Source organism: Hyaena hyaena, unplaced genomic scaffold (genome assembly GCF_003009895.1).
Source record: "Hyaena hyaena isolate Hyena2069 unplaced genomic scaffold, ASM300989v1 scaffold_117, whole genome shotgun sequence".
Taxonomy (NCBI): Eukaryota; Metazoa; Chordata; class Mammalia; order Carnivora; family Hyaenidae; genus Hyaena; species Hyaena hyaena.
In genome coordinates, this window is record NW_024080749.1 from 726,501 (window position 1) to 752,451 (window position 25,951).

At 43.1% G+C, this 25,951-nt stretch overlaps 1 protein-coding gene across 1 annotated transcript in view; it reads left to right on the forward strand.

Moving 5' to 3' along the window:
• Positions 1-13,203, forward strand: part of ACSL3 (acyl-CoA synthetase long chain family member 3) — a 71,968-nt gene extending 58,765 nt beyond the window's left edge. The window contains exons 11-16 of the mRNA XM_039236841.1: positions 1,916-2,088; positions 3,671-3,745; positions 4,815-5,006; positions 6,531-6,645; positions 8,230-8,387; positions 10,129-13,203. Coding sequence (XP_039092772.1) covers positions 1,916-2,088; positions 3,671-3,745; positions 4,815-5,006; positions 6,531-6,645; positions 8,230-8,387; positions 10,129-10,286 — 871 coding nt within the window. The 3' untranslated portion in view covers positions 10,287-13,203. The remainder of the gene's footprint in view (positions 1-1,915; positions 2,089-3,670; positions 3,746-4,814; positions 5,007-6,530; positions 6,646-8,229; positions 8,388-10,128) is intronic.
• Positions 13,204-25,951: the final 12,748 nt, after the last annotated feature.

Here is a 25,951-nt window from a genome sequence, read left to right on the forward strand (position 1 = left end):
AAGCAGGCTCCGGGCTACCAGCTGTCATGTCAGCACAGAGCCCAATGTGGGGCTTGAACCCACAAACTGTGAGATCATGACCTGAGCCAAAGTCAGACGCTCAACTGACTGAGTCACCCAGGCGTCCAAAGTCTGTTAACATATATTAATGTAATATAATGATGTTAATAATGTTAATGTTAATATTAAAATAACATTATATATTTTTTAATGTTTTTAAAAAATTTTTTTAATGTTTTTTATTTCTTTGAGAGAGAGACCGCATTAGAAGAAGAGGGTCAGAGAGAGACAGAGACACAGAATCTGAAGCAGGCTCCAGGCTCTGAGCTGTCAGCACAGAGTCCGATGCAGGGCTCAAATCCACGAACCGTGAGATCGTGACCTGAGCCAAAGTTGTACGCTTAACCGACTGAGCCACCCAGGCGCCCCTTAATGTTTATTTTTAAGAGTCAGAGTGTGAGCAGGGGTGGGGGAGAGAGAGAATGAGACACAGAATCCAAGCAGGCTCCAGGCTCTGAGCTGTCAGCACAGAGCCTGATGCGGGGCTTGAACCCACCAACTGTGAGATCATGACCTGATCTGAAGTCGGACGCTTAACCAACTGAGCTACCCAGGTGCCCCTGTTAATAATTTTTAAAATAACTGCTGCTTGGTTTTCACCTTTTCCAGAGTTATATTGGGGAGAAGGAAAAACAACCCTTATTATCTTTTTGATAAAGGTTAGCAAGTAATCTTTTTATTAGTGTATTTTCAGAAATATTTTAATTAGATATTTGAATTATTTTCTTTTTAATTTAGCAGACATTTTATTTTTCATTCATTCATTCATTTGAGAGAGAATATGCAATTGGAGGAGAAGGTCAGAGAGGGGGAGCGAGAAAGAATGTTAGGCCGACTCCATGCTCAGCATGGAGCCTGGAACCCTACCTGTGGCTTTAGCCATCGTGACCTGAACCGAGATCAGGAGTTGGACACTCAACTGACTGAGCCTCCCAGGTGCCCCATTAATTTAGCAGACATTTTACAACAATAGACACTCTAGAATCCAGCGAAATTTTTAAAAAGAGTTAGGTTATACAAATATGAACACATTTCTGAAAAAGTAAGGTAAAAAAAATAATTTGCTTAAAAAAATTTGTTTTTAATGTTTATTTGTTTTTGAGAGAGAGTGCAAGTAGGGGAGGGGCAGAGAAAGGAAGACACAAAATCCAAAGGAGGCTTCTTTAGGCTCTAAGCTGAGGCACACAGAGCTTGAAGTGGGGCTCGAACTCATGAACTACAACATCATGACCTGAACTGAAGTCAGACACTTAACTGATTGAGCCTCCGAGGTGCCCCCAAAATAATTTGCTTTTAATGCTGGATTAAGGGGCATCTTGGTGGCTCAGTCGGTTAAGCAACCAACCTCGGCTCACAGTTCATGTGTTCAAGCCCTGTGTCAGGCTCTGTGCTGACAACTCAGAACATGGAGCCTGCTTCAGATTCTGTGTCTCCCTGTTTCTGCCCCTCCCCCACTCATGCTGTCTCTGTCTGTCAAAAATAAACATTAATGCTAAATTAAAAGCATTGTGTTAAGATACAACAGGATTATTCAGTATTAATGTGTATTACATAATATAAAACTAAATTGCTCTGGCCGTAAGCAAGGATTTGCCGTCACTATACACCTGACAATTTTGAATTCACATATTACTTGAAAAGTTCTTAAGAGAAAAAAAAAAACCATTATGTTCTTTACTTGGTTGAACTTACAACAATTAAATAGTGGGCCAGAGAATCTCTCGAACAGGCTTTTTGGCCTTAGGTGAGCCTGACTCTCAAAATCTCACATATCAAAATTGGGAGACTACTTTGGAAAATCCCATTCAGCTTTGAAATCTTGTGATTTTCTAATTTTTTTTTTCTTTTTTTGAAGGTTTATTTTCCGAAAAGTACGCGGCCTGCTGGGCGGGAACATCCGGCTTCTGCTGTGTGGAGGTGCCCCACTTTCTGCAGCCACACAGCGGTTCATGAACATATGTTTCTGCTGTCCCGTCGGGCAGGGCTACGGGCTCACGGAGTCCTCCGGGGCCGGGACGATCACGGAAGGTTGGTGGCGTCCACACCGCACCGTGTGGTGGTGTCGTTTCCTGCGGTGGGTAGGAGAGCGGTTAAGTTATTCGTGTGCAGGATAATGGCGACTATGGATACCGTATTTAGGCTGTATCAGGTACATCCAATAGTCAGTAATTAAAGGAGTTTTTCCTGTTAGACTACGATGTGTCGTTTAGAAGCTACTTAGTGTTCTGGAAAAGAAGTTGTAGTACCAAGCATTGGCTGTTTGGAGACATTTATTTTCTTACATCAGCGAATAAATTCTTCTGTGTAGGAAAATAAGCATGTTTTGTGTAGTTGTTTAGGTGTGTATATTATAAAAGCTTGAACTCAGAAGTGGTTTATGGGAGTGGTCTGTGAGAAACTAGATTCAGTTCAGGAAGATATAATTTCCAGGATATGAGAAGATCAATTCCAGGGTAATTTCCATGTAACGGTGACATGGTCGAGGAGGCAGTCCACTATCCAGGTGGCTCCCAGGTGCCTCTGTCCCTTTTATGGAGGATCATTATTTTGCTTGTCACTGCTAGGAAAAGATGCTTTGTATTTTCTAGGTACTGATAGATACTCAAGCTCTTTACTGATCATTTCCCCTTATTTGGCTGAGGTGTTTCAGTGGTCCATTCCTATGTCAGGTTTATCTTGCATTACTTCTGTAGTTTTCTGTTTTCAGTGATCTTTTCTGTATTCTGGAAGCTACTTCTCAGTCTTGTTTTGCAGGAAATAAACAGGCAACTTAAATACTTGTACTTCTGCTTCCTTTCTTCTGAGCATCCTTACATCTTCTGTTTTTAAGATTCACATTGAATGTGATTAATCAGTTACAATTTGTTATAAATAAAACAACCTATAAAGTATTAATGATAAGCCTTTTATGTGTGATATTTGAATGTCCCTGAAGAGGAAACATAACACAGCAGTAATTCACAGTAGTAGTGTATGCTTTTCCCAGATCCTTGTGAGTTACCCTTAATCTCCAGCCTGGTCTCTGGACTCTCCCTGCATGAATTTAAACAGGTGATAGCATACGCTGGTGTCAGAGAGGCTCTCTGTGAAATAGTGGTGGATGGGAGGGAGAAGGTAGGAGAGGTTATTTGTGCTACAAAGCCGTCAGGTCTAATAAGAAAGAATAGGTTTAAACCATTGTGAGCCATCATCCTTGTAAGATCGGGGCCCTAGACTCAAGAAGCTGTCAGCCACTGCCGTGAGCGGAGTGAGCCCCGAGGTGAGAAGATACACGGTGGGTGTAAGGGAGGGGTCTGGGGGACCCAGAGCAGGCGTGGCCGTCTCACAGACCCCACTTGTTGCTGCCGGGAATGTGGACCCTGTTTCTCCTGGAGATTCCACGCTTCTGTGTAGTGTCTTGGTTTTCAGATGTCAGTGACCAATTCAGAGTCAAACCACAGAACTCTGTGTGGGCCACATGGCTTGTGCTTTACCAGTTTGGGACTCCTGCTTTTAAAAATTCTCTGGGGATGTCAGAGCTTTGGGATAAATCATCGCTTTTGGTAATTTAGAAAAGTGAGACCGTTTATTAGCCACTATAATCAAATACTTGTTTTCGTTTGCATCTTAGTGTGGGACTACAACACCGGCCGGGTGGGAGCACCATTAGTTTGCTGTGAAATCAAACTGAAGAACTGGGAGGAAGGTAAATACTCCCCACAGAGCATCAACTGGTGTAAAGTCAGACCTTAAAATGAGAGTCGTGCTTCATTTTCTTCCTTATATTAGAATACAAAATTATCCACGAGTGCTTGTGTCTTTGTGATAGAACTGCTTTATCTGGAACCATGTAAATGCATTTATTTTGCTTGTTTCAGGGATGATTCTGAAGAAATAGAATTGTTTTCATTTTGGATATTGTCTTACTACATAAATGCAAATAAGCATGGCAAAAACTTGAAATCTGCTAAATGAATAATGTCAATAGATTAGAATGATCATAAATTTATTGTGTAGAAGCAAAACCATGAAATGTAATCTGGGAAATGGAAGATTTTTACATTTTTTTTCTTTTCTTTTCCCCGAGGATGTCAATCTAGAATCATCAGAAGGAAATTTTTACTGTAATTTCATAAAAACCTGTTGTTCATGCCATTTAAGTACTAATCACTTTTTAAAAATTTTATTTGTTCCAGTCAGTGTGTATACATTATCACTGATTGGGTTAGGTGCACTTTTCTTTTTTGACATAAAGATTCTGAGGGTTTAATGTCATATTCCACTTATTTTTTTAGCAGAATTATGAAAATGTTCAATAAATTTAAACTTGGAATCATTCTGAAATCATCTGTTAGGCATAAATCTTTCAAATATAGTGTAATTTGATTTTATATACAGAGCTGTGTTTTATTAAATACATGATTTAGTACTTTCATCAGATATATGAGATGCTCTACAGAATCCCTAAAGGAGTTTACCCGTGTAGTCTAGGTAGTTATTTAATGCCGCAAGTGTTGGATTTTTGAGTATAATTATTTTCCTCAGAATATCAGTTTTAAATGTCTAAGTGCTTATGGTTCAGCAATTGAAAATTTGTACCTCATTTTATGTTAATGGGTTTTGCTCATTTCTACTGTCTGCCTTACTTCCTTTGGGAAGCTCTCATTGGATTAAAATCAGATGTTGCTACATAGAAACTAATAGTTTCAGATTTTCACATGATGTATATACGGATAAAAATGTTGAATTAATTCTAAATAATTTGTGTTTTTTAGGTGGATACTTTAATACCGATAAACCACACCCCAGGGGTGAAATTCTTATTGGTGGCCAAAATGTGACAATGGGATACTACAAAAATGAAGCAAAAACAAAAGCTGATTTTTTTGAAGATGAAAATGGACAGAGGTGGCTCTGTACCGGGGATGTTGGGGAGTTTGACCCTGATGGCTGTTTAAAGATTATTGGTGAGCCGTCTAATGGTTTGTTTTTTTTTCCCCGATAGTAGATGTTTCCGAAATAGTTTCACAAAAGAGATAACTGCATATTTGGGGAAGCTGTTCAGTAATATGAGAATGTATCTTTCTTCAGTGTTGCTGTGGTCTGTTGTCTCATTCCTGGAATAAAATTTTTTAACAGGGACTGTGTAGAAGGTTTAAGGCTTGACATTTTAGAAGGTCTCAAAATCTGTTCAGTAGCAGTGGTGTTTTTAATTGTTAGATAACCGTCAAAGAATCAAATTCTTAGCAGGAAGTATTTAGCTTCGTGCATTGTTTGCTGTCGAGAGGTTATTGCACTGGGCTCTCTCCTGTTGGACCCGGGTCGTGGTGTGAGAATAAGGAAGGCCTGGCAGATCGAGGATTGACCCACGGGGCAAAACACAGCTCCTCCCCATCCCTCTTACATTCTTCTCCTCAGTTCATCGCCTTTCTGTCCTGGTCATGCCACCCAGAACCCTGGGAGGAGACGAAACTCTTGAGTCCGGTCCCCGTGCCTTCCCCATGTCCCGCTGGCGTGCCCTGTGCGACGTGCTTCAGGGCCCTTCTCTCGTTCCCCGCCCTCTTCCCGTGGCGAGGCCTGCACCTTCTGTCGCCCTGTTGCAAGAAATTCCTCTCTGTTGACGTTGAAGTCCCTCCTTCAGCGCAGCCTCTCACGTACTGTGATTCCAGCACTGACCTCGCCGGGCCGTGTCGCCCCCTGGGCGCTGAGTTGAGTGTGCCTCCGTTAGCGGGGCCGCAGGTCGCCCTCCACCCCCGGTGACCTCCCCTCTGTGCCGCAGTGATTCCAGCGGACACGTGTCTGTTCATCACCAGTGCCCTTCCATTGGTGACTCCGCGGACTTCCCTCAGGACTGCGCTCAGGCCTCACTTGTAGGAACCTTTGCAAATCAGCAGAGAGGAGAGGCCATACGTCCTGATGTGATGTGGTCCCGCCTCATGCTGCCCTGCGGGTAGCATGTGGGCTTGCAGCTGGCGCTGAGCGTTCTTTACCTTCCTGCTGCTAATGTGTCCCGGGCGCATAGCTGTTTGGCAGAACAAACCAGAAGCCCTGATGACAGGGGTCCCTTATTCAGAAGCTAATTTTCTTTTTTGAAAGAATTTAATTTCTTTTTTTTAATATTTTATTTATTTCTAGGAGAGAGAGGGGGAGAGAGACAGCGTGAGCAGGGGAGGGTCAGAGAGAGAGGGAGTCACAGACTGAAACAGGCTCCAGGCTCCAAGCTGGCAGTCAGCACAGAGCCCGATGCGGGGCTTGAACCCACGAACCGCGAGATCATGACCTATGCGAAAGTCGGACGCTCAACCAACTAAGCCACCCAGGCGCCCCTAAAGAATTTATTTAATAGTACAGAAATTAGGGTCTCGTTTTACTGTGTACTTTCACTTTTAGCGTAACTATTGTAATGACCTGAACAAATAGCAGATGACTGGGAAGGGCCGGCGTTCGTCTGTATGAACGGTGTTCCTGTCTGCCCTGTGCCCCCTCCCCAGATCGTAAAAAGGACCTTGTGAAACTCCAGGCAGGAGAGTATGTTTCTCTTGGGAAAGTAGAGGCAGCTCTGAAGAACCTGTCACTCATAGATAATATCTGTGCGTATGCGAACAGGTAAGAAGGTGGGACTCCTGCCGCTGCTTTCACTTAAAATGTTTTGTGCGCTTTTGGCATTTCCTTCCTAGACGAATCTTCTTGGTCAAATTATACTAAGAACTCTTCCTCCTTCTCTGTCGTCTCTGGGAAAGGCCTCTTCTGGCCTAATCTAGACCCTCAGCCCTCCCTTGTGCTCTCCCGCTGCCTGCCTCTGTGTCCCTCTTTCCTGCTGTACGTGGCCCTGCGGTGTCCTGGGTGGGAGGGAGCTGAAGAGAACCGCGCCCTCCTTCCCGCTGCCCCGGCGCCCCAGCTGCCTGTGCCCGGCACCGGGAGCCTGCCCAGAGCCAGGCCAGGGCGGAGCGCAGGGGAGACGGGGGCTGGGGAGGCCGAGTCAGCAAGCCGGACTCGGCTCAGCGCCGGCTCTCCTGCTCCAGCCTCGGGCCTGCTTGGCGCCCGGGCCGGGCCCAGGGCTCCGCCTTAAGCGACGTTAGGTTGTGGCCTCACACATAGCATTTCTAGTCTGTAATGATAATAGAGGCAGCTGGGGAGGAGAGTTTAAAGTAAAAAACCCCCAGGAAATGTAATTTTGCGAAATGTGCAGGAATCCGAGCCTGGCACCGCGGTGTTCTGTGGGATGCTTATTCTCCGGTGTTCACGGTCAGCTGCTTTGCGGGCGGCCTAGGAACCTCACCACTGCAGTTGATAAAATAGAGAGTATGAAAAAATAGAATCTGTCAAAGCCAACTTAGAAACTTTAGGGACTTTGAAGATGCACTGCACCGAACTATAAATGACTCTGCCCTTTAATTAGCTGTTAAAGGGTGTTTTCTTTAGATACTGCAGTTCTGGGTTTCACACGTGTGCTAGTAACCAGACCACCCTCCCCTGGCGCTGCCTGCCCTTGCGTACCGCCGTGGGTGGGCCACCTCAGGCTCAGTCACCAAATTCTCATGGCAACAAAATAAAAAAATATAACCACATTACTTTCATTTGCTGCCAAATTTTCTTAGACACTTTTTTTTTTAAATGTTTATTTTTGAAAGAGAGAGAGAGTGAGCAAGCACGAGTGGGAGAGGGGCAGAGAGGGAGACACAGAATCTGAAGCAGCTCCAGGCTCTGAGCTGACGGCACAGAGCCCAACGTGGGGCTCGAACTCACAGACTGTGAGGTCATGACCTGAGCTGAAGTCGGACACTTACCTGACTGAGCACCCCCCAGCCCCATCTTTAGATGTATCTTCTAATTTACATTAGCTTTTGTTTTTGTTTAGCCAGTTGATGTGAATTGTTAATTTTTTAAAAGAATTTTCTAATATTTGTAATTTTTTGAAAAAGATGTATGTGTGGAACTATTGATAACTAGTCGCACATGTCTGAAATTTGTCATGAAGCCTCAGATTAGGGCGTGTTAACAGCGAGCTCTGCCCGAGCACTGGAGCCCAAGATGGGTCAGGCACTAGCGGTGGCCGTCGCGTAGAATAATTGTGCAAGTACCAAGTACGCTTAGCATGTGTCCTTTCACGCGGTCCCGGGTTGATTACAGCAGCGTCCGTGACCTTGGTAAGCTCGGTTCCTTAGCCGCGTTGTCCTTCCTGTATCGCAGTTACCATTCCTACGTCATCGGATTTGTCGTGCCAAATCAGAAGGAACTGACGGAACTCGCCCGGAAGAAGGGGCTCCAGGGGACGTGGGAGGAGCTGTGCAACAGCTGTGAGATGGAGAACGAGGTGCTCAAGGTGCTTTCCGAAGCTGCTGTTTCAGGTGAGTGAGTGTTAGACCGACTCTAAGGACTCAGAGGCGAGAGCGCTTGAATTTCCTTACGCTGTTGAATCCCACGGCTCGTGTGACGCCATTTCCTGGTGTTGCCCTGCTGTTGGATGGAGGCCCACGCTGGTGAGGCCCGCATCCCGGCGTGTCCACGGGACGCCCCTGTCACCTGCTCCCGCGGCTGACGTGCGCGAATCGGAAGGTCCTGGTCTCTGCAGCTTCTTGCCCTACTTCCCTCAGCTGTTTCTTGGCCACCCTGAACTGTCCCAAGACTCTCTTGCGTTTTCTGCGCTGTTACTGTCCTGGGAATTGCTTATGCGGATGGGCCCAGTAGAGAGAGAGAGCGCGAGAGAGAGCACGCGCGCGCCCTGTACTGTGTGTGTGTATGGGCCCTGTACTGTGTGTGTGTGTGTGTGTGTGTGTGTATGGGCCCTGTACTCTGTGTGTGTGTTTGAACGGGCCCTGTAGTCTCTGTGTGGCGGGGCGGGGCGGGGGGGGGGGGTGGCAGGCTCCACTGAGCCTGGGACGTCTGGGTGGTTCTGCTTTGGGTTGGTGAATAATGCTGCTCTGAACATTCAGATACAGGTTTTGTGTGACACGCACCCTTCCCTTGGGAAGGTACTTAGGAGTGCGGTTGCTGGGCCCGTGTTGACTTTGTGTTGAACCTTTGGAGGAAGTGCCAGACTGTTTACCGAATATTTCTTCCCAGAGATTTCCCAAACCATTTTCTAAAATGGTGACATCCTCAGCATTCCCGCCAGCGCTGGGTTCCCGTTTCCCCGCGGCCTCGCAGTACTTGTTGGCCACTGTTCATCCCTTGGATTCTAGCCATCCGAGTGGGTGTGAAGTATGGTGTCTTGTGGGTTTGCTTTATATTTTCCTGGTGGCTAGTGATGTTGAGAATCCTTTCTTGTATTTATTAGCTATTGTATCTCTTCTCTAGAGAAATGTCTGTTCAGAGCCTTTGCCCACTTTTTAAGTGGGATTGCCTTTTTATCATGGAGTTGTACAGGTTCTTTATATACTCCAGACACAAGGCCTTTATCCAGTCAGCAGTTTGTAAATATTTTTTTCCTATTCTGTGGGTTGTTTCTACTTTTTGAACATTATTTTGTGTGTGTGAGAAAGAGAACAGGTGGAGGAGGGGCAGAGAGGGAGACAGAATCCCAACGTGGGGCTCGATCCTGTGAACTCTGAAATCGTGACCTGAGCTGAAATCAAGAGTAGGACGCTTAAAGGGCTGAGCTACCCACACGTCCCTGTGTTTTCCTTTTTTTGATGGGATCCTTTGAAGTACAAGAGTTTTAATTTTGAAAAGATAACAATTTTTTTTTCCCTCTTTTTGATGTAGGGCTCCATCTCCTGATTGTGAGTTGTGAGCTCATGACCTGAGCTGAAATCTGATGGTAACTCGCTGAGCCACCCAGGCGCCCTATATGCCGATATCTTAACCGAATCTAACTCATTCTGTTGGTGGTCAGATGGATTTTTTAAAATAACTTTTTCTATTATAATTCTCATACATACCTATGTTTTGTCTGTTTGTTTTTACTTCTAGCGTTTTTGAGGGAGGGATGGATTATTGTAGGTGAGATTCGGAGATGTTGGTTTTGTGTATGTTGCCGGATGCCCAAAGACTGGGGAAGTTCAACTGTTAGCTAAGAATTATAATTGTACATTTTTCATCCCTTTGCATTTATGTTTTGTTTTGTTCTTTTCTTTTTCCCCCACTCAGCGAGTCTAGAAAAATTTGAAATTCCAGTAAAAATTCGTTTGAGCCCTGAACCGTGGACCCCCGAAACTGGTCTGGTGACAGATGCCTTCAAGCTGAAACGCAAAGAGCTTAAAACACATTACCAGGCGGACATTGAGCGAATGTATGGAAGAAAGTAGCTCTTCTCTTTGAGCCTGGGCTGCTCCAGGGAGCTCGGATCAAACAGGAAAATACTTGAAGTGCATGTCTCCAGCTGTGAGGCAAACCCCGTTCTTCATATTAAAACCTAAACTGTTACTTCTCATGACGTCGCCATTTTTACTGACAGGATTAGTAAAACATTAAGACAGCAAACTGGTGTCTGTCTCTTCTTTCTTCCCCCTTTTTCCAGCTTACCTTCCCACCTGGGACTGCCCTTGTCAGCATGAGGACTTTTGGAATCATTTTGGGGAACGGTGATTTTAAAACCTCAAGTTTTTAAACATGATTTATATGTTCTGTATAATGTTTGAGTTTGTAACTTTTTAAAGTTTGGATGTATAGAGGGATAAATAGGAAATATAAGAATTGGCTATTTGGGGGGCTTTTTTTACTTACAGTATTTAAAAAATGCAAGGGTATGGATGTGAAATTATGTAAATTCAGACGCTTATTGAATCAAATCATTGTTGAACAAAAGATCTGTTGCTGTGTAATTATTGTCTTGTATGCATTTGAGAGAAATAAATATACCCACACTTATGTTTTAAGAAATTGAGACATTGTGAATATATGCCTGACAGCGTCTTCTTTATATATTTATTTTTTATTAGGGAAACAAAGAAGTTTGGTTGGTGCTGCATGACACAAACTAGCGCTAGGATGTTAGGCTCGGTAGTGAAGACAAACACACGGCAGGTGTAGCCCAATGGATAATTAGTCCCCAGTTGCTCACCTTCAGAATGTTCAGGATCTTCTAGGTGGCTTGGAAGATAGGAAAATATCTAAGCTTTTTTTTTTTTTTAAGAGTTGGAAGCAATGGTAAAAGTTGGAGTGGAATTTAAAACACAAAGCATAGAAATCTATTTCATCGACCATACGTACACTGAGTTGTCTATATTTATAACACATCAATCTTGGAGAATTATTCTAGCCACTCCTGTACTTTTAGTCAAGATGTGTAATCCTGTCTCAATTCAAAATGAAGACTTTTTCCCTCTTAATTGTTTGCACTGGTTGTGTGTGTGTGTCTCAGTGTCTGTTGGCAGCTTATCAAAAAAGCACCTTACCCTTTCTGTGAAACAGAAAATGAAAACATGTAGAATGCTTCTGATACTGGCATTCTTACTAAGATACATGAGAATTTAATTTATACCGAGGTGACTTACAATTTAATTTGTAGGTTTTTATGTTGCCATAGGAGTTATTTATGATTCCAGAAACACTGCTTGTGTGAATACATAGTCTTTGTGTGTGTTGCTTGCTTGTTGTTGCTTGAGCGTTATCAAGAGTAATATTGCACCAACGAAGGAAGAGGTGTTCAAGTCAAGACTTAAAAATAAAGGTACTGTGTTTTTTACATCATATTGGTTATTTTCTTGTTTCTCAGTTACTTTAGGCATCAAAAGACAAAAAAGAAAAAAAAAAGGGAAAGTTAACAATGTAGACCTCTGTAGGGGAGGGGGAGTGTTGAGACCCAGGGCCCTGTAGCTCGCTTTCACGTCACATATGCGTCATATTCAGAGATACTGCAATACGGCGTTCTGTTTTGAACTTTTCTTGTATTTGTGTCTATTTTATGTTTGGAGTGCGTTTCTCCTTGTCATGGTTTAAATTTTCATAAAATCTGGGGAAATTGCCAAGACGTTAAACTATGAAAGAAATGAAACGGAACATATCAGGATGTTGCAATCTAAAAATTAAGTCTGGGCGGGTGGAGAATCTGTTTCTGATGCTTGATCTTTAGTATAACTGCTCTCAAATGGCTTTTGAGAAGTTGTATTTGGAAAAAAAGGTTCAGTGCTTCAATGGAGAGAGCGATATAATTGTGACTTGAAACAGCTTCTGAGGAGTATGCAGCTTACCACTGATTCTGAATAAAAGTCGCTTCTTTTCAGAAGCATTGATGAAGGCTGGTTTAATTTGCATGTACTTCCATTTTTCTTATTTTTTATAATTCCTTTGTCCTAAAATCTCAAATGCCAGATGTCAAATGCCACAGCACAGTGTGAAATTGAGCTTAATCCACTTTGAAACAAAATACTCTTTGATATATTTTTAAAATGATATATTTTGATATTACCGTTTCAAAAAAACGATTGGTTTAGAAACCAAAAAACGGTAATTTTATTATAAAAAAATGCCGGCTGAGTCAAGAGATGCCTGGGAAGAAAAACTTTGAAGAATTGCAAAATAAGCTACTAACTCCAATACATCTGAAAATGGACTATAGGTCCTAAAAGAATGATTCCAAAGAACTTGTTTTCTGGAAAGAAGTTACGTCAGAATTCTTCAGCCTTTCCTGTTACAGTAAGTCGAGTGGGTAATAGAGGGCAGATTAGTGGCTAACTGCGCTCCTCCTCCACCTCCCTTGTTGAGATTTTTTTAGCCTCAACTTTATTAAAAATTTTTTTACTGACAACAAAATAAAGTGGCCTCTACTTTATAAGAACTGCTTTGTTTTTAAATAATGGCTCTGATACCCATGGTGTTCTCTAAAGCTTTTTCAGCCATGTTTAAAAATAGATTATCCTGGAATGACTTTTTTGCTGGTAAAATCATAAATTTTACAGTTTTTAAGCAGTTATTCCCTGTGATACAACTTTAAAACTTAAAAATCTGTGTGAATTGTTTCTTTTGTAAGAGAATTAGGTACATCTGTGACGTTTTAAAGGGGATCCACTTTAAGTGTGTACATACTGGACACTGAAATGTAATGCGTCCTTTATACTTAACAGTTGGTTATTCACTGCGAGTTCATTTTCTCTGTATTCTTGGTTATTACTGTTTGCCGCCTGGGGAAGTGTACATCATAAAGAAGCAACATGGCCTCATGGTACAGACTATTCATTTGTAACTTGATACCAAGTTTGGAGAATAAAGATAATGTAAAAAGTTTCTGATCTGAAAACTCAATATTTTGTTTTATTTGAAAAACCTATAATAAAGTCAAACGTTAATTGACATTCGTGACATACTTGTTGAAAAAGGAGTTTGGGGAATTTTCTTTCTTGGCCTAGCCAATCCATTTGAAGGGAATTAAAAACAAATTTTTTTAATGTTTACTTCTGAGAGCGTGTGAGTGGAAGAGGGGGAGCGAGAGGGGGAGACACAGAGTCCGAAGCAGGCTCCAGGCTCTGAGCTGTCACCACAGAGCCCAACGTGGGGCTCGAACCCACAAACTGCGAGATCATGACCTGAGCCGAAGTCAGACGCTTAGCCGACCGAGCCCCTCAGACGCCCCAGGAATTTTTTAGTTTTATAAATTCTCTTAATCCCCTTTATTTCCTGTAGTGTTCTGTTCTCCCCTTCTCTCACCCTTCCGGATGCCTCCTTTCCATATTGGTTTTGACTACGCAGATGCTGTGCTGATAAAAATGTTTTCTACACTTAGAATATTCACGTAGCATAATGTGTTGAATTAGAGATGATCAAATTGGCGGGTTGGGGTGGGGATTAAAAGCAACATGGCAGCCATAAATCGAGGTTTTATGCCAACCTTTAATCCTGTAATTGTGGAAGAATTCCATCCTGCCATGATGTTTCCAAGACCAACTTCTCCCTGTCTTCAGCAGCCACTTGATGTTTTGTTTCTGACAACTGGGTATGTGGACCTTTGCACTAATTTAGCACTTCTGTAAAAGCAGGTGGTTGTATAGAATCCTACAACTGTAACAAAAACGATCTAGCAGCTCCAGTGGGTTTTTGCATCAACTTAGATACAATTGTGCTTCATTACTCTGTCATTAACTCAGATTGTTATTTTAAACATTAGTACCTTAACACTTCTACCACACTAACACCTATAATTTTAGGATAAGGCAGGTCCATATTGTCATGGAAAGATTCTTCTGATATACCATATAAAAGCAGATTATGTACATATATACAGCCTGACTTAAGTAATGGGTTATCAGCCTGGCTGCCCCCCACCCAACCCCCAAACAAAACCAAAACCAGAACTTGTCTCTGGTTCTAAGCCACCTACTTACAAGCATGTACACTCCAAGGGCACATGTGTTTGGAAATCCCCTCTAGCCACAAGGTCTTAATAAGGGTCCGTGGTCCCCAGTGGGCACTCAGTAACTTCTCTTGAGTGAATTAAAATGTTAACAAGATTATAACCACAATGTGAATATGTGCATCTAATGATGCATGCATTTCGTTAGTTCAGCCTTCTCAAAACACAATCCAGCAACCCCCCCATGAGCATCCTTGTTTACGGATACCTTTGAATACTGTTGACTTGATGGGGTTCATTCAGAAGCAACTTTACATTCGGTGATGCCTTGTTACATTAATCCTCAGTTCTTTGTGGAGAAAAGTTACCCTCCTGCGTGAGTTCTAGGTTACGCAATAATATGGGGCCCCCGATTGAAGCTTTTTCTGAGTGGATTATAGAAATAGGGTTTCTGTCCAGGAGTCTTTTGATACTAAAAGGTTTTCTGCAGTGAGTGCTTTTTAAGATTTTCTCTCTAGACTGTGTCCTCTGGTAAGAGAGGGAGGAATTGCAAGTTTACCACACTGTCTGCCCTCGCAGGGTTTCTTCAGAGAAATCTCAGTGTGAGCTTTCCAGTTTACTCAAAGGCAAGCCACAAGTGAAGATTGTCCTACGATTTCCTACATTTGTGGAGTTTCTCCAGCATAAATGCTTTCATGTTGACTAAAAGATGCATTATAGCTAAATATTTTCCCACTTAATCACATTTTTTTTTAACTTGTATGAATACTCCCATGTTGGGTAAGGGAGGGGCAGTCCCCAAGGACTATCTGTGTTTTACAGCCAGAGGATTTTGTACCTGTATGGCTTTCCACATGTTAAGCCAGCAGTTCTTTCCAATCTGGAAGAAATTACTGACTAAATTATTGAGGACCCTAGACAACTTTGACTTAGGTGGCTTACATCTCGATATTTTAAAATCACAGACTTTTTCTTTCAAAAGTGTTTGTGCTTTCCTATGAAGCATGAGTTTTAAAATCATTCGCTTTAGTTTTTCTGAATGACCAGAGTCCTGTTAAGATAAGAATTTTTAAGTGCGAGCCAAGAGTAGGGGCTTATAGGGAGGGGTGTGTATAGGTACCTTCTCCCATCCCTGACCCCAACTTCCCACCGGGGAAAAAACATGGTAGAAGAACTGTTTAGAACCATTAGAAGAACACCGCTGTGAAATATTTGCTCTGTGATACTGCAAAGTTCCATCGTCTTCATCAACACAGGAATGAAAAACCTGCCACTGTGTTGCCCAAATCATTTGATGCACCAGCTTCCAAATTTTATTTATAAAAGCCTAGAGTTTCAATGCCCTTACACTGTGTTTACTTTCATGGCCATATTCCGAAAGTTGTCAGCCCTCAGAAGGACTCAGTGTCTGAAACGAAGACTGGAGGACTGAGGAGATCAGCAGAGGCTTTAACAGGCGGTCTGGTGGGCATCTAGGGAGCGGCACCCAGACTGGGTTGGACAAAGACCTTTACTGTGAAGTTGGTCATAGTAACCATCAATTGGAAACACCCAAATGCCCTGATGTCTAAATAGCTCTAAATATCATAGAACACCCATTTGATTGATCATATGGGCAACTTCTTATATCATGAGGATTGATTCATATTATGAATTATTTGGGGGAAGAAAGTTGGAATCAAAATTGAGAGGCTTTTCAGGTGAAAATTGTGTGTGTGTGTGTGTGTGCGTGCCTGTGCACGTGCATGCATTTGTGTGGTATGTCTACTGCATAAAGAAAAGTCTGGAAAGAAATGTGGTTGTGCAATTGCAGTTGACCTATTTTTCTCCTTATGCTTTTCTTTACTAATTTGTTTTACAATGGCATTACTACTCTCGTAAAAATCCAAATTTGTGAGGATAGCTTAAACCTTTATTTTTCTTATCCCTGAAAAGTCAATAATGTTTAAAGCTTTTTATCGTAATTATTTTTAAGTTTATTTTGAGAGAGAGAGAGAAAATCCCAAGCAGTCTCTGCACTGTCAGCACTGAGCCTGACGTGGGGCTCGATCCCATGATTGTGAGATCATGACCTGAGGTGAAATCGAGAGTCAGATGCTTAACCAACTGAGCCACTGAGGTGCCCATATATGTGTGTGTGTGTGTGTATATATATATATATATATTTTTTTTTTTTAATTTGAGAGAGAGAGAGAGAGTTGGGGAGAGGGGCAGAGGGAAAGAGAGAGAGAGACCCCAAGCAGGCTCCACGCTCAGCACGAAGCCTGACTCAGGGCTCCATCCCATGACCCTGGGATTACATGACCTGAGCCAAAATCAAAAAGTTGGATACTCAACCAACTGAGCCACCTGGGAGCCCTCCAAATTAATAATTTTAAGGAAAACATGTCTTGAAATTGTCTCATGTTTTGGTAAAAACCAGAAACTTTTTTTTAATTCTTGTATTTATATCAGCGTATCTGTTTCCTAGGGCAGCTGTCACAGAATTCCACAAAGTAGGTGACTTACCACAAGAGAAATCTGTTCCTTCCCAGGTCTCGAGGCCAGAGATCTGAAGACAAGGTGTGTTGGCTTGGCCATGTTCCTTCTGAAACCTGTCAGAGAATTCTTCCTTGCCTCTCTCCCACCACCGGGGGCTTGCCACAATGTTTGGCCTTCCGTGGTGAATAGATTCATCTTTCCAGTCCTGCACATGCCATTTTCCCCATGTCTTCACACTGTTCTCCTTCTGTGTGCATCTGTGGGTCCAAATGTCCCCTGTCCATAAGGACACGGTCAGATTCGGACCCACCTTAGTGACCTTATCTTAACCTGATCATCTGCAAAAACCCTCCCTTCAAGTAAAGTCCCATCCTGACGTACGAGGAGTTAAGGCTTCAAAATATGGTTTTGTTGGGGAGGTTGAGGGGGACCCAATTCTCATAACCAATTTTTTGGGAAGCATTCTTCAAATTATACTCTTGCTTATTAATTTTGTTCTGTTTATAAGGCGATATTTGAACACCTCCCTGTCTTCTTGCATTAAAAGTGTTTCCTTCCCTGTTTTGTACATCTTTATTTCCATGTTTTCAATCCTCTTGGTGACTGCTTCAATACTCAATTGGAATTTTCCTTTTTATGTGGAACTTTTGCCTCCATACAGCTCTTTTCAAACATTTTATGTATATATAATAGATGTTTCTTCTTTTTAAGGTAGAACTTAATCAGTATCTGATCAGATGGCATATATTTTTTCAGACCACTCATTTAAAAGAAAGTGTAGATAATTGACTAATCTTTTAAAACAGCTTTCTTGAGAAATGGAAAATTCGGAGAGGTGCTTTCCTCTCATCTTTTTTTAAAGTTATTTTTATTTAATTTGAGAGAGACAGAGCAAGCAGGGGAGAAGCAGTGAAAAGGAGGGAGAGAGAATCCGAAGCAGGCTCCACACTGTCAGCACAGAGCCTGACGTGGGGCTTGAACTCATGAACCATGACCCACTAAGCCACCCAGACCCGCCCTTCTCTCTGATTTCTTTTTTCCTGAAAGTTGTTTAGTTTATCTTTGCCTTTTTGTTTTGTTTTTGGATGATTTTGATTCTGGTTCTTGCCATTGGGTGTTGCGACTGCCATCCCCCTTCTCTGCTTCAAGGCCAGTGACCAGCCCCTATGAGAGGGTTGCACCAATGTAGATGTAGCCTGCGGCTCTTTCCCTATTGGGAATACACCTTAAAAAACAAAACAAAACTTGTACGTGGAAGTAATTTCACTCCTAAAGATTGATATCATAAGTTTTTTTTTTAACGTTTATTCATTTTTCAGAGATAGAAAGAGACAGAGCGTGAGGCGGGGAGGGCCAGAGAGAGAGGGAGACACAAAATCTGAAGCAGGCTTCAGGCTCTGAGCTGTCAGCACAGACAGGGGCTCAAACGCACAGACTGTGAGATCATGACCTGAGCTGAAGTCAGACGTTTACCCGACTGAGCCACCCAGGCGCCCCTGATATCATAGGTTTTAAAGAATTGTTTAGTTAACATAATTAGTGAATGGATGCTCGTTATAAAATTTCTAGCAATTCAGAAATACAGACTAAAAATGAAAATCCTTCTTATACACAGTTTTTAGAGAGCTTGTTATAGGCTGAGTTACACCTGCCACAATTCATGCACAGAAGCCCCAAACTGTCCTCAGTACCTTAGAGACTGGTATTTGGAGAAAGGGCTTTTAAAGATGTAATTCAATGAAAGCAAGGTCCTTAAAGTGGGCACTAACCCCATACAGATTAGTCGCCCTTGTAAGAAGGGGATTGGGACAGAGACACACAAGGAAGACCATGACAAGACAAGCAGAAGGAGAAAACGCTGCCGCCAATGTATTAATCTCAGCCCTCCAGCCTCCAGAATCGGGACAAAACTGATTTTTGTTGTGTAAGCTTCCCAGCGTGTGATACGTGTTGTAACGGCCCTAGCAAACCAACACACGACATAATTGGACCATGGTATCTATTCTGTAACTCGCCTTTTTTCATTGAGAGTACACATTGGGTATCTTCCTATGTCAGTATGCAGAAATTGACCAAACTAATAAATCAATCTCTTTAATGGCTATGTAGTTTTCCATAGCATGGTTGTATTAATCACAGTATTTAATCATTCTTTCATTACTGGGCATCTAGGTTACTCCAATGTTTACCAATAGAATCAGTATGACCACAAAGAGCCCTTAGTAACAATTTTGGGCGTAAGTGAAAACTCATGTATAGGACCGCTCCAGAATAGTGGACCGGCTGGAGCAAACCTTAGAAGTTCTGCAAGCTATCCAATTGTTCTTTTGTTTTGAATGTATCTACCTGGACTCCTGGGGTAGATTCAAATCCCCAAGGTCACAGGGGCTTCAGCAAATCTTATATTCCACAAGTCTAACATAATATTCTTTCTTCTAAGAGAGTCTGAGTAAGTGCTTGCTATAGTATCATTTCCATTAATTAGCCTTTAATCCAGGTTAGAATGCGGGGAACAGGGAGAAAGACGGTGTGCAATATGGCCTGTTGGGTTTTTGGTCACACATTCCCTCCCTCGATCCCTCCCTTTTCTCCCTGTTTATAAATAATAATTTCATATGCCTTTTGAGTCACTTGTGAAATTATTTTGCTCCATCCTTTCCCAGGGACATGCTAATAATGAGTGAAAATGAATACAGTTCTATTAATCAAACAGACATGCAGGCGTTCGGTGGGGAGCCTAAAGGCAGCCTTGCCTTTGTGAATCTTACCTCCCTCCTCCGCGGCATTTACAGGAAGCTGTGTGGGGATAATTGATGCTTGTCTGTGACAATGATCTGCCACCCATTCCCCTTCTGTGAATCACCAGCCCTGTGATGCCGTGCACCGCGTATGCTGACATTCCCCAGCCCCGCGGCTTCCTGTCTTCCCAAAGTGGCACAACAGTAGAGCCTTTCTCCTAACGAACCCTGGGAATCTGGCGAATCAGGACATGCTACGTTCACGGGTAGAGGAGGCGATGGACACAGACTCACCGCAGCAAGACACCCACGATCACTGGTCACTAATGCGCCTTGGATGTCAAAATTGACTATGGATATGGGAAGAAAAAGATGGTTTTGGGATTGCAATATTGAGAACAGGAATTGCTTTAAAAAATTTTTTTAATGTTTATTTTTGAAGGAGAGAGAGACAGAGCATGAGCAGGGGAAGAGCAGAGAGAGAGAGAGAGAGAGAGAGAGAGAGAGAGTCTGAAGCAGGCTCCAGGCTCTGAGCTGTCAGCACAGAGCCTGACGTGGGGCTCAAACTCACAAACCACAAGACCATGACCTGAGCCAAAGTCGGACACCCAACCGACCGAGCCACCCAGGTGCCCCAAATCACTTTTTTGAATTTTCTGATGGGTCTCCTCTTACCCTCCAAGTCCTTCCTCTTTAATTTTTTTTGCTTTAAAGGTACAGAAACATGACATCAATTTTTATTAGAAACGCCTCTTGAGAATTCATGTTCTGTAAGACACGATTCTCATGCTTGTGAGTTCTGAAAAAATACCTATTATAACAGTTAACACTGAGAATTTGCCAAGCAGGGTGCACACGTTACCTCCACTAATCCCCATGACAGCGCCACAAAAATGGGTGTCCTTAGTCACCCTGCTCTAAGATGAGGAGGCTGAGGCTTACACTGGTTACATGAGTGATAGACGTGCGTTAGGAACGCGTCTGAGGCACATTGCAAACTGGTTTGTGGATTCCGATCGGAATCCTAGACTCCAGACTCTCCTGATTTGTGGCTGCAGGGTCTTTATGAGCTGTTCTGTGGGTCCTGACTTGTTGACTGTCTATAACTACCCAACCTGCCTGGCTATAACTATCCCTGCCCCAGTACCTTACTGACCCCTGACGCTCACTGGGTCTCCCATCCTTGCCTCTCTGAGATTGGCCAGGAGTCCAAGCATAGCACTGACCCTCTGCTCTGGACAGTCAACTGATGGCTTCCTGTGTGCCTGGCTCTGTACCAGGTGCTTTATATGATGAGCACACTGGATATGTGCAAACAGGAAGATTGCTATGTTCCTTGACCAGAGTTAACTTTGGCTTAGAGTAGGCAACCAAGGTGTCCTGTTCCTGACATGTAAGTCATTCCATTCATTTCTATTCCCCTTTTTGTCTGAAAATTAAGACCACATTTTCCACCCAACACTTCCTTTTTCTTTTTGTAAAGCGGCTGTATGGAGTTATCATTTATATACCAGGCAGTTCACTGATTTTAGGTGTGTAATTCAATGATTTTCAGTAAATTCATAGAATTGGGCAACCATCACCAGCAACCAGTTCTAGAACATTTCTTTTACACCCCCAAAGGTGACTCGTGTCCATTTAAAATCACTCTTGGGGCTTCTCTTGACCCCTCCTGCCCTCTGTTCTGGACTTTTAAGCAATTTCCTGGGGAGGGAGTAGAATTTTCATTGTGGACACCCTCTGGGCCTTCTTCCTCTGTTAGCTCCAGCTGGGGTGTCTGACATGTGCTCAGGGCTTGGATGTTGGTTCTTGTAAGCAGGTGGCTTCTCAGGTTGGCTCCTCCAGGGGACCCTCAGACATTCCACTCCCCTGACAGCTTCACCCACAGCCTCCAATATGGGGGCTTCTATGGGAACACGGACCTCAGCCATAGCCCCAGCGGGATTACCGTCCACTCTCCCTGGCCTCTCTATGAGGCCTTTTCATCTCGATGGGGGAGATTCTGGGGGAGGAAAAGAGAGCTGGCATGCCCTGAGCTACTCCTGGCACCTTCCCTGGACCCACAGTTAACCCAGACCTCCCCACCCTGACCATCTCCCCTTCGGGGCAATGGTGGTGGGTGGGGTTGCTTCCATGGCTTCTCCTGACTCAAGAGAATTGTCCTTTTTCAGGTTTCATTGGCACTGGAGTGGTTTGCCACGTCTGCTATTGAGGGGGTGCTGGTGAGGTGTCAGGGCACATGTACCTCATCTTATGGGGATGGTCTAGTGATGGCTTGCCAGGTTCCTCCCTCTCTTTGTGAGGACCTTCAGCCCCAGTGGGATGAATTAGTGATGGATTTGGGCACCAAGGACACTGTGAATGAATTCTGCCCCAGCACCATCAGCTGTATGATATATGGCTTCTCTCTTCCGGGCTTAGTTTCCTGGTCATACGTAAGAGGGGAGTGCTACTTGTGGGGGTTCCATCATGTACCACCTAGAGGGACTTAGATCTGTGTCTGGAAGATGTCCATGGTAGAGAAACGGTCGTTGGACCTGAATCTATGCAGTTTCCATGGCCCTCTTCTGGTCTGGACTCTGTACTGAGAGGCTTGCTTCTCCCCATTGGTCAGAATCCTACACATCTTCCAAAGTTGACTTGAAAACCCTCCTCCATTGTGACTTCTCTCCTCTCTACCTGAACCCTCGTTCCCACCTCTGACTTCTCACTGGCTTGTCTTCCTTCTTTGACAATTTCTTCCCTTCCCATTTCTCTTTTTCTAAAAGTCCTATTAGCTGATACTAGATCCATGGATTTGTCTTCTAGGTCTCTTATCTTTTCTATCACTTCTCTTTCTCTCTTTTTTTTTCAATCTCTTGAGTTTGGGACCTGACTTTTGGGAAGTTATATAGATTTTTATTTCCCAAACCCTTGTCATGAAATTTCTGTTTGTTAAGAATTTACAAGGTTTCAAAGGCTCTTGTTTTGGTCTATGATTTCCTTCTTTCTTTATATAGCATCCTATTTTTGTTTTATGGGTACAGTTGCTAATTAGAGTTGTTTTTTTTGAGTTCTTGTCTATATCCCAATTTTTCTTTATATTGGTTGGAGTCATTTAAAAAATGGTCTCCAGGGGGACCTGGCCGGCATAGTTGGTGGAGCATGTGACTCTTGATTTTGGGATATGGGTTTGAGCCCCACATTAGGTGTAGAGATTACTTAAAAATTTACAAAAAGCTTTTAAAAGGTTGTCTTTATCCTGAAATGTCATCTTGTGTCCATTCAGATTGGAGTGTGAGGCAATAACAAGGACCTATATGTGGGTAGGACCCATCAACTGGAGGGGTGTGCCTCTTCAGGATTGAGGGCATCCTAAATGCCAGGATGCAGATGTTTCCAGTGGCGCCATTTGATTTGATTTGAGGAGTCCCCTCTAATCAGGTTGGGGTATGAGGAAGGTGGGGGCAATGCTGTGAGTGAGTGCAGTGGGCAGGCCAGCTGCTTCTTGTACACACCTTCGTTTCACCACCTTGTCATCCCTGTTGTGTCTGATTTCTAAACCTCATCAGAGGGTTTGGCTTTTTTCCTGGAACGTACTCCACACAGACTCTCGGTTGGGATTTCCTTTGATTTTCATTTTAACAGCCCTCCATCCAGCTTCTGTCTTCCAGACATTGGTTGACTTCATCTCAACAATAACCTTTCTTTTATTTTCTTTACTGTTGTGGGCTTATATTCTTTAAATTTCTCTTTTTTCTAAATTAAAAAAAAATGTTTACTTATTTTTGAGACACAGAGAGAGACAGAGAGAGAGAGAGAGAGAGAGAGAGAGAGAGCACGCACAGGGGAGGGCCAGAGAGAGAATGAGACACAGAATCCAAAGCAGGCTCCAGGCTCTGAGCTGTCAGCACAGAGTCCGATGCAGGGCTCAAACTCCCAAGCCGTGAGATCATGACCTGAGCTAAAGCTGGATGTTCAGCCTACTGAGCCGCCCAGGTGCCCCTAAAATTCTACCATTTTAATGAGAACTCAGGAGAGAGAGGCATTAAACACACATATTCAATCCTCCATTGAGATGGGAATTTCTACTTTCTCTACTCATTATTTAATTAACTATTCAAATCAGGATAGTTTTCTACTTATAGGACTACATTTCTAAAAATGTAAAACTGGATTATCATCTAGAATGGGGAGGATTGCCTGGGTGGCTCAGTTGGTTAGGCATCTGGCTCTTAGTTTTGGCTCAGATCATGATCTCATAGTTCATGAGTTCAGGCTCCACATGGAGCTCTGTGCTGACAGTATGGAGCCTGCTGGAGAGAATTGTCTCTCTCTCCCCCACTCTCTGCATCTCTCTCTCTCTCTCTCCCTGTCTCAAAATAAATAAACAAACAAACAAACAAACAAAGAATGGGGGAAGGGACCAGTTCTGATTCTTTATTTCCTGGAGACTAACCTAGTATCTTTTGTGTGGTATGTGCTCAATACATGTGTATCAATCAAGTTGGCATTAACATGGAAGCCCACCACTTTTCTTCCTGTTTCACATTTCTATCTGTTCTTACTAGTCTAATTTCTTACAGATTATGGCCTTTCATATTTGTAGTCTTGACTCTGCTCTCTTGCAGGATCTGAAAGTGATAAGAAAATATAGTCAGTGCCCTATGTGGAAAGATTCATATTCTTTTAAAAAAAAATTTTAAATCTTTATTTAGAGAGAGAGCGTGAGCAGGGGAGGGGCAGAGAGAGAGGGAGACACAGAATCCGTAGCAGGCTCCAGGTTCCCAGCTGTCAGCACAGAGCCCAGTGTGGGGCTTGTGCTGACAGCTGAGAGATCATGACCTGAGCTGAAGTCAGACGCTCAACCAACTGAGCCACCCAGGCGCCCCAGAGATTCATATTCTGTAACGTGTCTTCAAAGTCATAGTCCTCTTGGCTTATTTTCCTTCTAGGTAAAAGCATCTAAATTATCTCTTTATCTCTTGCTTTTTTTTTGGTTCACTGAGGAGACTACATTATTTCCTCCGTAAGTTCCAGGGTTTTCCGAGTGAGGGGGCACCTTTCCCTCCTTCCACATGGCTGTGGGCAAGTGTAGCCCCTCTACATACCCTGTCTTACTTGGGACAATTTTCTGCAAAAAAAAGAAAACTAAATTGGTGGTTTAACCTCATCCAAAGAAAGAGCATCAAGCGGAGCAGCGTGACACGGTCCTTAAATCCCATAGGTCATGTTTTTGGCAAAGAGCTGTGTCCTGCAACTGTCATTCCCACGGTGTCCGGCTTACTCATCATCTAATGCATGACGTTTTCTTGGTCTTGGAATGTTCCATTCTTAATTAAAATTGGAGGAAAAAAGTCATTCTTCTCCATCGTAAATAGTTTTAAAGTACATCATGGAGACTTTCTCAATACTATAGAGGAAGAGAAACTGCCTGCCCTGTCCTCCCACCTCCCACCCCTAGGGGGAGACAGCTGGTCCAGGATGGATTCGGCTCAGGAGGAAAGCTGGACCTAATATTTCAAACTTGGGAAAAGTCACTGCAATATGTTTCCTCTTTGTGCTTCAGGGACCGATGAAACGACCCAGTTGATTTACAACATCTATTCCCACCTTTTGCATAAAGCAAAACTTAACCACCATTCAGCACATTTAGAATGAGACAGCACGGGAGAAAAGACATCGATTTGGGGGCTAAGAAAGTCTCAGCTTTGAATAGTAGCTCGGCGCCTTTTCTGTCTGTTATTGTGGTAAAATACACATAACATCAAACTTACCATGTTAACCGTGTTTAAGCGTGCAGTTCATGGCCCTAAGCGCGTTCACAATGAGCCACCATCACCACCACCCGTTTTCGGGAAGTCTTGCATCTTCCCAAACTAAACTCTGTCCCTGTTGAACATGAACTTCCCATTTCCCCTCCCCCAGCTCCTAGCAACCTCTCTTCCATGTTTTGTCTCAATGCATTGAATTTGCCTGCTCTAAGTTCCTCATTTAAATGGGATCATATATATTTGCCCTTCTGTGTCTGCTTTATTTCACTTAGCATCACGCTTTCAAGGTTTACCATGTTGTAGCTTGTATCAGAATTCCACTCCCTTTTAAGGCTGAATACTAATCCATTGTATGTTTATACCCCGTTTTGTTTATTCAGTTGTCTCTTGATACGTATTAAGGTCGTTTCCCCGTGTCTGTTACGGTGAATAATGCCGCTTTGCACATTGGTGTACAAATATCTGTTCGAGTTCTTGCTTTCACCACTTTTGTGTGCATTCCCAGAGCTGGAATTGCTGGTTCCTATGATGATTTTATATTTAACTTTTTGAGGAACCATCAAACTGTTTTTCACAGCGTCAGCGTCATTTTACAGATGAGAAGACTTAGGTTCAGAGAGGTTAAGTGACTAGCTCAAGGTCAAAGAGCTGGCTGCTGAAGGGAGTTATTAACTTAGATGAATGTGTCTGTAATGGCCTCGATAGTGCTTTCC